The 12,402-nt window shown below is 49.9% G+C and overlaps 1 protein-coding gene across 1 annotated transcript in view; it reads left to right on the top strand.

The window, feature by feature from the left end:
- Positions 1-12,042, top strand: part of LOC116991881 (adhesion G protein-coupled receptor E3-like) — a 32,581-nt gene extending 20,539 nt beyond the window's left edge. Inside the window, exons 12-17 of the mRNA XM_033050857.1 lie at positions 706-941; positions 1,607-1,673; positions 4,289-4,380; positions 6,583-6,751; positions 9,401-9,496; positions 11,767-12,042. Coding sequence (XP_032906748.1) covers positions 706-941; positions 1,607-1,673; positions 4,289-4,380; positions 6,583-6,751; positions 9,401-9,496; positions 11,767-11,805 — 699 coding nt within the window. The 3' untranslated portion in view covers positions 11,806-12,042. The remainder of the gene's footprint in view (positions 1-705; positions 942-1,606; positions 1,674-4,288; positions 4,381-6,582; positions 6,752-9,400; positions 9,497-11,766) is intronic.
- Positions 12,043-12,402: the final 360 nt, after the last annotated feature.

Genomic DNA, 12,402 nt, shown 5'->3' with positions numbered 1-12,402 from the left:
TCCTGCTTTTTCCCCATACCCCTTGAATCCGTTAGCCCCAAGAGCTAAATCTAACTCTCTCTTGAAAACATCCAGTGAATTGGCCCCCACTGCCTTCTGTGGCAGAGAATTCCACAGATTCACAACTGTCTGGGTGAAAAGAGTGGCGTACGTTCTCCCCGTGACCTGCGTGGGTTTTCTCCAAGATCTCCAGTTTCCTCCCACATTCCAAAGACGTACAGGTTTGTAGGTTAATTGGCTTGGTATAAAAATGTGAAATTGTCCCTAGTGTGTGTAGGGTAGTGTTAGTGTGCGGGATCGCTGGTCGGCACGGACTAGGTGGGCCGAAGGGCCTGTTTCCGCGCTGTATCTCTAAACTCAACTGATGTAAAAAGTGTTGGAGGAAGGAACTGCAGACGCTGGTTCACACCGAAGATAGACTCAAAATGCTGGAGTAACTCAGCGGGACAGGCAGCAACTCTGGAGAGAAGGGATGGGTGACGTTGCGGGTCGAGACCCTACTTCTCACTCAATTCTGTCGTCTTCGGTCTGAAGAAGGGTCCTGACCCGAAACGTCACCCATTCCTTCTCTCCGGAGATGCTGCCTGTCCCGCAGAGTTGCTCCAGCGTTTTGTGTCTGTCAAAGAGAGGTGGGGGCAGGACAGAGGGGGGTGAGTGATGGGTGGATACAGTGGCTGACCCTGGCTCCCGTTCTCTGTTGCCCAGGTTGTGTGTGCGCTGATTGCTGCCTCCCTACACTACCTCTTCCTGGCTGCCTTTGCCTGGATGTTCCTGGAGGGGCTGCAGCTCTTCCTGGTCACCAGGGAACTGGGCAGGTTGAAGGTGCGAGGCGCGGGCACCCTGGGCATCGGACGCCTCTACCTGCTGGGGTACGTGCCGCCGGCACTGGTGGTGGGCATCACCGCCGCGGTATACCACCGTGGCTACGGATCACAACAACAGTGAGTGGGGGAGGGGCGACCAAACAGCACGACACTCATCCTGGGGTTCGGGGGGGGAGGGGGTATAGAGTAGGGGAGGGGGAGGGAAGGCAGGAGGGGGTGGGGTAGTGGCGGGGAAGGGAAGAGGGGGGAGAAGGGGGAATAGAGTGGGGAAGGGAGGTGGGAAAGGAGGGGCGGAGCCAGCACCTCCATTCAATGTGATCATGTCTGATCATCCCCAATCAGTACACCGTTCCTGCCTTCTCCCCATATCCCCTGACTCTGCTATTTTTAAGAGCCCTATCTAGCTCTCTCTTGAAAGCATCCAGAGAACCTGCCTCCACCGCCCTCTGAGGCAGAGAATTCCACAGACTCACCACTCTCTGTGAGAAAAAGTGTTTCCTCGTCTCCGTACTAAATGGCTCACTCCTTATTCTTAAACTGTGTGGCCCCTGGTTCTGGACTCCCCCAACATCGGGAACATGTTTCCTGCCTCTAGCGTGTCCAAGCCCTTAACAATCTTATATGTTTCAATGAGACACCCTCTCATCCTTCTAAACTCCAGAGTGTACAAGCCCAGCTGCTCCATTCTCTCAGCATATGACAGTCCCGCCATGTGTCGATCTTCGGTGTACTTCCAGTTGCTTCCTTCACATATCTAACCCTGGTTCCTTTTGCCCACTCAGCTGCTGGCTGCAACTGGAGAGAGGATTCATCTGGAGTTTCCTGGGACCCGTCTGCTTCATAATCCTGGTAACTCATCTACTGTTTACTCCATTCAGTACTGTTTTTTGCCTACCTTTTGCCTGATGGGAGAGGGGACAAGAAGGAGTGGCCGGGGTGCGACTGGTCCTTGATTATGTAGCAATGTTACAAAATTTTAGATTTTAAAAATCAAGTCTGCAATTTATCCCATCAGATAAAGCATAAAAAGAAGTTTAATTTGACACCTAATTCACTTTCATATCTTCAGTATTAAAAAAGTTATGGCAATTTTCATACTCGGAAATTAGCATCTTGTTCCCTATTGCTTTTCCATTGACTTAACTCAAAAGCTGTGATCAAGGACAGTCAAAAGCCCATATCCTCATCTCCTTCCTGAATAATTTTTTTTTAAATTCTGAGGCTATGACCTCTAGTCCTGGACTCTCCCACTAGTGGAAACATCCTCTCCACATTCACTCGATCCATATCCTTCCATATACCTAAGGGCTAGGATGGTAGAATGGCACAGCGCCAGAGACCCCAGTTCGATCCTGTCCTCGGGTGCTGTCTGTATGTGGAGTTTGCAGGTTCTTCCTGTGGGAAACAGAATGGGTTTCCTCCGGGCGCTCTGGTTTCCTCCCGCATCCCAAAGACGTGCGGGTTTGTAGGTTAATTGACCCCGTGTAAATTGCCCCCTAGTGTGCAGGGAGTGGATGAGCAAGTGGGATAGCATAGAACTGGTGTTATTGGTTGGCGGCGTGGACTCGGTGGGCCGAAGGGCCTGTTTCCGTGCTGTATCTCTAAACTAATTATTCACTGGGCCAAATCACTGGATGGATTTAAGAGAGAGTTAGATAGAGCTCTAGGGGCTAATGGAGTCAAGGGATATGGGAAGAAGGCAGGCACGGGTTATTGATAGGGGATTTACGGTAATGGCCACTCATCGGCACTCGGGGCTCTCGTGGACATTTTTCATCATATTGCAAAATCTTCACACGTCTTCCCGAGCTTACCTGCCGTTAGCGAGTCTTCCCGAGTACCTTCCGTTAGCGTTACGAGCCGCTAAGAGACGTCCCCGAGCTCCGACGTACCCGCTACGTTCATTCTCCGTGCTTACCACGAGCTTGATTTTTTTTTAAACTCAGGAGAGCTCTTTAAATGAATTCGTACCGTTTTGTGGGGTTTTCCGGAAAGGTTTTTTAATTAGATTTTTAAACAAATGTACAATTTACAAGGGAAGGTAGAAAGCTCAAACAATTTAGAAAACACTTAAACAAAATTATCAAATTAAAATATTAACATTTTTATCTATAATATATTCAACCTCCTGCGGTGACCAGCGTTCACAGAAGGCCTCCACAGTCCCAGTGGACATCGCGTGTTCCCTCTCTAGGGACACACGGCATGGACGTAACCCCGGAAAAGCGGCAGACAGCCGAACGCTGTGCGGCCATCAACTGCCCGCTACCTGGACCCGCGAATGGCCATCTTGGCCAGGCCCAGGAGCAGACCGACAGGGAGACCCCCTCCTCCCTCCCGACCCTCCCCTCCTCCCTCTGTACCAGGTGCCCATAAATTAATAGCGTTGGACTAAAATGTAGCCAAAACTTGAGGAGCAGCCGCTTCAGATGAACTCGTACCGTGGTACAGGGCTTTAAGTCATTGGGTATTTTTAAAGCGGAGATTGATAGATTCTTGATTAGTGCGGGTGTCAGAGGTTATGTGGCGAAGGCAGGAGAATGGGGTTAGGAGGGAGAGGTAGATCAGCCAGGGTTGAATGGCGGAGTAGACTCGATGGCTCCAATTACTTATGAACATGATACCACAACCTAATTTACATGGTGTCTTTTTCAAATTACGTGCTCAGATTTAAACGGTCGCGCGTATGTTTAATTTCCGTGTTATTGAATTAATTGCTGGTTATCAGGATGTTAATCACTTTAAATCGCGAGGTGCCTGAGTATCACAGACAGCAGAGGTTTCCAGAGCTAATCCCCACGGGACTATGCTGGTCAGAGACCCCAGAGTCAGGTCACCCCCTGGCTCTCTGGTTAAACTCTGGGGGTTAAACTCTGGGGGTTAAACTCTGGGTTAAACTCTGGATAAACTGGTTAAACTCTGGATAAACGGGTTAAACTCTGGTTAAACTCTGGATAAACTGGTTAAACTCTGGAGAAACTGGTTAAACTCTGGATAAACTGGTTAAACTCTGGTTAAACTCTGGAAAAACTGGTTAAACTCTAGATAAACTGGTTAAATTGGTTAAACTCTGGATAAACTAGTTAAACTCTGGATAATCCCTGGTTAAACTGGGTTAAACTGGTTAAACTCTGGTTAAACTCTGGATAAACACTGGGTTAAACTATGGGATAAACTCTGGATAAACTCTGGTTAAACTGGGTTAAACTCTGGATAAACTGGTTAAACTCTGGTTAAACTGGGTTAAACTCTGGATAAATTGGTTAAACTCTGGTTAAACTGGGTTAAACTCTGGATAAACTGGTTAAACTCTGGTTAAACTGGGTTGAACTCGGGTTAAACTGGGTTAAACTCTGGGTTAAACTGGTTAAACTCTGGGAAACTCTGGTTAAATTCTGGGAAACTCTGGTTAAACTCTGGATAAACTCTGGGTTAAAATCTGGTTAAACTCTCTGTGTCGACAGGTTAACCTCTACCTCTTCACAGCCACGCTCTGGGCTCTGCGGAAACAGCTGGCCACCCTGAATGCAGATGTGTCCATGATCAAGAACAGATGGTCAGTCACACTCATTGCATCTCTCCTCCTGCTGGCTACAACGCTCCTTCTTCTGTAAGATGTGTCTTCTGACAACTTCTTCCCAATTCCCTGTCCTTTCCCCCTTGCCTGGGACAACTCTGATGGTCCCAGATACTACCTGGGGCTTTGCTCTCCTCACTAGCCAGATGTTCATCACTGGGCAGATGTTCCACACCAGACAGATGTTCCTAACTGGCAGATGTTTACTAGGCCGATGTTCCATCATTGGGCAGATGTCCAACAGTGGACAGTTGTTCATCCTCACTAGCCAGATGTTCCATCACTGGGCAGATGTTCAACACTGGACAGTTGTTCATCCTCACTAGCCAGATTTTCCATCACTGGGCAGATGTTCAACACTGGACAGTTGTTCATCCTCACTAGCCAGATGTTCCATCACTGGGCAGATATTCAACACTGGACAGTTGTTCATCCTCACTAGCCAGATGTTCCATAATTGGGCAGATGTTCCTTGCAGGATAAAGGGAATAATATTTAGGGCAAGATAAAGTCCAGTAAAGTTGGATTAAAGATAGTCCGGGGGTCTCCATGAAGTAGCTAGTAGTGTTTAAGAGAGAACTGCAGATGCTGGTAAAATCGAAGGTAGACACAAAATGCTGGAGTAACTCAGCGGGTGAGGCAGCATCTATGGAGAGAAAGAATTGGTGACATTTCGGGTCTGAAGAAGGGTCTCGTCCCGAAACGTCGCCAATTCCTTCTCTCTATAGATGCTGCCTCACCCGCTGAGGTAGATAATAAGTCAGGACCGCTCTCTAGTTGGTGAGAGGATGGTTCAGTTGCCTGATAACAGCTGGGAAGAAACAGTCCTTGAATCTGGAGGTGTGCGTTTTCACACTTCTACACCTCTTGCCCAATGGGAGAGGGGAGAAGAGGGGGTGAGACTAGTCATTGATGATGCTGCTGGCCTTGCCGAGGCAGCGTGAGGTGTAGATGGAGTCAATGGAAGGGAGATTGGTTTGTGTGATGGTCTGGGCTGCGTCCACAACTCTGCAATTTCTTGTTGTCTTGGATGGAGCTACAGATGGAGCTGATAGAAGGGAGGGACCGGGCAGACAATGTTTCGGGTCGGGACACCAGCAGATAGTTTGTTGCTGCAGATTCCGTCGTCTAAGGTCTCCCGTGAATGCTTGATGTTGTGGGAAAACTTTCCCCTGGGCAGGTTGGTGATGCTTAGCTACAGGGAGAGGTAGAGTCTAAGCTACAGGGAGAGGTTGAGTAGACTGGGACTCTATGAGGATGAGAAGGAGTTTCTTCCCAGAGGCCATTAGGACTGTAAACTCCTATCTCTCCAGGGACTAACTTTACTGAACTGTTGTGTGGTGTCTTGTTAAAATTGCTGTTTTTTTCCTTTTTCTTCCCGCCCTCCCACAAATATGCAATATATGAATATGTGATTCTGTTCCGTTCTGTTTGTAGTTTGTTTGTTTGTTTTTTTGCACAATGTCCGCGAGCATTGCCACTTTTCATTTCACTGCACATCTCGTATGTGTATGTGACGAATAAACTTGACTTGACTTGACTATTCCTTGGAGCGCAGGAGGATGAGAGGTGATCTAACAGAAGTGTACTAGGGGTGGAAGATTGCAACCTTCACGTGTACCGCCCTGTTTCGACTAATGCAATCAACTCGACGTGCACAAACGGAAGATCAAATAGAACAAGTTGTCCAACAACTTTAGGCTGTGCACGCCACACGAAAGAAGAAGAAGAAGTATACTAAACCACGAGAGGAATAGATTGGGTACACGCACAGTCTCTTGCCCAGAGTAGGGGAATCGAGGACCAGAGGACATGGGTTCAAAGTGAAGGGGAAAAGATTTAATAGGAACCTGAGGGGTAACTTTTTGGGTGGGTGTATGGAACAAGCTGCCAGAGGAAGTAGTTGAGGCTGGGACTATCCCAACGTTTAAGAAACAGTTAGACAGGTACATGGATAGGACAGGTTTGGAGGGATATGGACCAGGTAGTAGGGGTGAGATGCCGACCCCTCTCTCTCTCTCTCTGTGTCTCTCTCTGTGCCTCTCTCTGTGCCTCGCTCTGTGTCACTCTGTGTGTGTTGTGTAGGGGTGTGGTGCTGACCTCTCTCTGTGTCTCTCTCTGTGTGTTGTGTAGGGGTGTGGTGCTGACCTCTCTCTGTGTCTCTCTCTGTGTGTTGTGTAGGGGTGTGGTGCTGCGGGCTGTGGCTCGGCTCTTTGTATTGGGCATCACCTGGGCCCTGGGCCTGTTCCAGGTGGGTGGTGGGTCGCTGGTGATGACCTACCTGTTCACCATCATCAACAGCTTCCAGGGGACCTTCATCTTCATCATCCTGTGTCTGCTCAGCAAGCAGGTACCCGCGCGGACACGGTGCCCGGTCTCACCCTGCCCGCGGACACACGCACGTGCACCGTCACACCGCACGGAGACGGCGACGTTACATGCGTCACGGAGGCGGTCACGGGGCCACATGACACGGGGACCGTCACGCAACATGGAACTAGTCACGGTACTGGGTCACATGACATGGGGACCGTCACGCAACATGGAACTAGTCACGGTACCGGGCCACATGACATGGGGACCGTCACGCAACATGGAACTAGTCACGGTACCGGGTCAAGCAACAGGTCACTGTACAGGGCCACGCAACACGGACACACCTCCAGTAGCGTGTCACACATACATATCTCACTCCGTGCTGCATGTCCACTGGATCTACACACCCAATATCACACACACACACACACACACACACACACACACACGGATCTCACATTACCTCCCCCCCCACCCTTCCCGCGCCACCTGTGGCAGACTAACGCCCCGTCTGTCTGTGTCCGTGCAGGTGAGGAGTGAGTACCGCTCCTGCTTCCGTCGACAGCGCACCCTGTTCGTCTGGTTGGAGTCAAACGCCACCAGTACCAGCCCCACCTCGGTGAGTATACACCCCCCCACCACTCACTCTCACCCCCACCCCATCCCCCTCACTCTCACCCCCTCCCCATCCCCCTCGCTCTCACCCATCCCCACCCCCCTCACTCTCACCCATCCCCACCCCCCCCTCCCCCATCCACTCCCCCACCCCCACTCCCCCATCCACTCCCCCTCTCCCATCCACTCTCCCTCCCCACTCCCCTCCCACACCTCACAAGAGAGATTTAGAACAAATGAATGAAAGATCTGCAAAAAAGTACCGATGATGAAGGAAACAGGCTGTAGTTAGCTGTGGCTCGGGTGAAAACGAGTTGCAGACAACGAGACTCAACAAGACGACTTTGAAGCTGGTGCGACTTGGTTGGGGGAGGGATTGAGAGGGTGGGATTCAGGGCTTACTTGAAGTTAGAGAATTAAATACATTCATACCAATAAATAGATAGACAGACAGTTTAGTTTAGAGATACCACGTGGAAACAGGCCCTTCAGCCCACCGAGTCCCCACTGGCCAGCGATCCCCGCACACTGTACTATCCTACACACACTAGGGACAATTTTTACATTTACCAAACCTGTACGTCTTTGGAGTGTGGGAGGAAACCGAAGATCTTGTAAAAACCCACACAGGTCACGGGGAGAACATACAAACTCCGTACAGACAGCATCCGTAGTCAGGATCGAACTCGGGTCTCTGGCGCTGCATTTGCTGTAAGGCAGCAACTCTACCGCTGCGCCACCATTACCGCATAGATAGATAGATAAATATTCATACCACTGTCTCAGCAATATTCATACGTAAACTGCCTATGCAAAATATGAACTATGGAATATCTTGTATTGGATGTACAGGTTTGTAGGTTAATTGGCTTCTGTAAAAATTGGAAATTGTCCCTAGTATGCGGAGTGATCAGACTCAGTGGGTTGAAGGGCCTGTTGCCGCGCTGTATCTCTAAAGTAACGTCCGGACAAGAAAGCACACCAAGGCCTCTACTCCTTAGATCACGTAGGAAGTTCCGCATGGCCCCTTCAACTCTCACCAACTTCTACAGATGCACCACAGGAAGCATTTTATCGTGATGCATCACAGCACGGTTTGGGAACAGCTCCATCCAAGACCACAAGAAAATGCAGAGAATTGTGGATGCAGCCCACATACATTGACTCCATCTACACCTCACGCTGCCTCGGCAAGGCCAGCAGCATAATCGAGGACCAGTCTCACCCCGCTCACTCCCTCTTCCTCCCTCTCCCGTCAGGCAAGAGGTACAGAAGTGTGAAAATGCACACCTCCAGATTCAGGAACAGTTTCTTCCCAGCTGTTATTAGGCAACTGAACCATCCTACCACAACCAGAGAACAGTACTGAACTACTATCTACCTCATTGGCGATCCTTGGACTATCTTTGATCAGACTTTACTGGCTTTACCTTGCACTAAACGTTATTCCCTTATCATGTATCTGTACATTAAGAATGGTTCGATTATAATCATGTATTGTCTTTCCGTTGACTGGATAGCACGCAACAAAATGCTTTTCACTGTACCTCGGTACACGTGACAATAAACTAATCTGAACTGAAGTAATCTAAACTAAAATTACTAAACTAAACTGAAGTAAGCTCAACTAAACTCTGAAGAAGGGTCTCGACCACGGTGCCCGGTCTCACCCTGCCCGCGGACACACGCGCGTGCACCGTCACACCGCACGGAGACGGTCACGGTACCTGCGTCACGGAGGCGGTCACGGGGCCACATGACACTGGGACCGTCACGCAACATGGAACTAGTCACGGTACCGGGTCACATGACATGGGGACCGTCACGCAACATGGAACTAGTCACGGTACCGGGTCAAGCAACAGGTCACTGTACAGGGCCACGCAACACGGACACACCTCCAGTAGCGTGTCACACATACATATCTCACTCCGTCCTGCATGTCCACTGGATCTACACACACCCAATATCACACACACACACACACATGGATCTCACATTACCTCCCCCCCACCCTTCCCCCGCCACCTGTGGCAGACTAACGCCCCGTCTGTCTGTGTCCGTGCAGGTGAGGAGTGAGTACCGCTCCTGCTTCAGTCGACAGCGCACCCCGTCCTTCTGGTTGGAGTCAAACGCCACCAGCACCAGCACCAGCCCCACCCCGGTGAGTATACACCCCCCCATCCCCCTCACTCCCACACCCCCCCATCCCCCTCACTCTCACCCATCCCCACCCCCCTCACTCTCACCCATCCCCACCCCCTCAATCTCACCCACCCACCCCCCACCCCTCACTCTCACCCCCCCAACCCCCTCAGTCTCACCCACCCTCCCCCATCCCCCTCATCCACTCATCCCCACCCCCCACCTCTCACCACCCACCCACCACCCCCCCCTCCCTCCACCCCCCCCCCCCCCTCCCCCCCCACCCCCACCCCCTCACTCTCACCCACCCACCCCCCTCACTCTCACCCACTCAATCCCCCACCCCTACCCCCCTCACTCTCAACCACCCTCCCCACTCCCCCTCCCCCACCCCCACTCTCCCTCCCCCACCTCACAAGAGAGATTTAGAACAAATGAATGAAAGATCTGCAAAAAAGTACCGATGATGAAGGAAACAGGCCGTTGTTAGCTGTGGCTCGGGTGAAAACGAGTTGCAGACAACGAGACTCAACAAGACGACTTTGAAGCTGGTGCGACTTGGTTGGGGGAGTGATTGAGAGGGTGGGATTCAGGGCTTACTTGAAGTTAGAGAATTAAATACATTCATACCAATAAATAGATAGACAGACAGTTTAGTTTAGAGATACCACGTGGAAACAGGCCCTTCAGCCCACCGAGTCCCCACTGACCAGCGATCCCCGCACACTGCACTATCCTACACACACTAGGGACAATTTTTACATTTACCAAACCTGTACGTCTTTGGAGTGTGGGAGGAAACCGAAGATCTTGTAAAAACCCACACAGGTCACAGGGAGAACATACAAACTCCGTACAGACAGCATCCGTAGTCAGGATCGAACTCGGGTCTCCGGCGCTGCATTTGCTGTAAGGCAACAACTCTACCGCTGCGCCACCATGACCGCATAGATAGATAGATAGATAAATATTCATACCACTGTCTCAGCAATATTCATACGTAAACTGCCTATGCAAAATATGAACTATGGAATATCTTGTATTGGATGTACAGGTTTGTAGGTTAATTGGCTTCTGTAAAAATTGGAAATTGTCCCTAGTATGCGGAGTGATCAGACTCAGTGGGTTGAAGGGCCTGTTGCCGCGCTGTATCTCTAAAGTAACGTCCGGACAAGAAAGCACACCAAGGCCTCTACTCCTTAGAACACTTAGGAAGTTCCGCATGGCCCCTTCAACTCTCACCAACTTCTACAGATGCACCACAGGAAGCATTTTATCGCGATGCATCACAGCACGGTTTGGGAACAGCTCCATCCAAGACCGCAAGAAAATGCAGAGAATTGTGGATGCAGCCCACACACATTGACTCCATCTACACCTCACGCTGCCTCGGCAAGGCCAGCAGCATAATCGAGGACCAGTCTCACCCCGCTCACTCCCTCTCCCGTCAGGCAAGAGGTACAGAAGTGTGAAAACGCACACCTCCAGATTCAGGAACAGTTTCCCAGCTGTTATTAGGCAACTGAACCATCCTACCACAACCAGAGAACAGTACTGAACTACTATCTACCTCATTGGTGATCCTTGGACTATCTTTGATCAGACTTTGCTGGCTTTACCTTGCACTAAACGTTATTCCCTTATCATGTATCTGTACATTACGAATGGTTCGATTATAATCATGTATTGTCTTTCCGTTGACTGGATAGCACGCAACAAAATGCTTTTCACTGTACCTCGGTACACGTGACAATAAACTAATCTGAACTGAAGTAATCTAAACTAAAATTACTAAACTAAACTGAAGTAAGCTCAACTAAACTCTGAAGAAGTTTCTTGACCTGAAATGTCGCTCATTCCTTCTCTCCAGAGATGCTGCCTGTCCCGCTGAGTTACTCCAGCTGATTATGTCTATCTTCAACTAAACTAAATTAATCTAAACTAAAGTAAAGATAACAATAAACTTGAAGATAGACATAAATTGCTGGAGTAACTCAACGGGACAGGCAGCATCTCTGGAGAGAAGGAATTGGTGACGTTTCAGGTCGAGACCCATTCCTTCTCTCCAGAGATCCTGCCTGTCCCGCAGAGTTACTCCAACATTTTGCGTCTACCTTCGATTTAAACCAGCATCTGCAGTTAGTTCCTCTTTATACATTTTGACAATGAACTTGGCTTGACTAGACCATGGGCCAGAATTCACCACACTCCTCTTTGCTGATGGATAGTTTGCGTGGTGGTCTTGGTCTTGGCTGTGTGGGATGCTAATGCTTTGCTCTTGTGTTGCAGGTGGAGATGAGCGGGCTGGAGAGCAGGCCTGGGGTCTGATGGAGGCTGGAGGGGGCGGTGGGGACAGTCGGCGGTGGTGAGGGCAGGAGGGACCGCCGCGCGCATTGTTGCAGAGGTCGGTGGAGGCTTCGACACCAAGCGGGACGTTCGATACTAACGCCAACATCTCCAGCAGTGCTCAACGGACAGACTTGGCCCAGGGGTGGGGAAGGGTCTCGACCCGAAACGTCACCCATTCCTTCTCTCCAGAGATGCTACCTGTCCCGCTGAGTTACTCCAGCTTTTTGTGTCTATCTTTGATTTAAACCAGCATCTGCAGTTCCTTCCTAGAATTCCTCGCTAGAATTTAGAAGAATTTAGAAGATTGAGGGGCGATCTTATAGAAACTTACAAAATTCTTAAGGGGTTGGACAGGCTAGATGCAGGAAGATTGTTCCCGATGTTGGGGAAGTCCAGAACAAGGGGTCACATTTTAAGGATAAGGGGGAAATCTTTTAGGACCGAGATGAGAAAAACATTTTTCACACAGAGAGTGGTGAATCTGTGGAATTCTCTGCCACAGAAGGTAGTTGAGGCCAGTTCATTGGCTATATTTAAGAGGGAGTTAGATGTGGCCCTTGTGGCTAAAGGGATCAG

The sequence above is a fragment of the Amblyraja radiata genome, chromosome 35 (assembly GCF_010909765.2).
Source record: "Amblyraja radiata isolate CabotCenter1 chromosome 35, sAmbRad1.1.pri, whole genome shotgun sequence".
Lineage (NCBI taxonomy): Eukaryota > Metazoa > Chordata > Chondrichthyes > Rajiformes > Rajidae > Amblyraja > Amblyraja radiata.
Note: the sequence above shows the minus strand (reverse complement) of the source record. Positions and strands in the feature narration are given on the sequence as shown.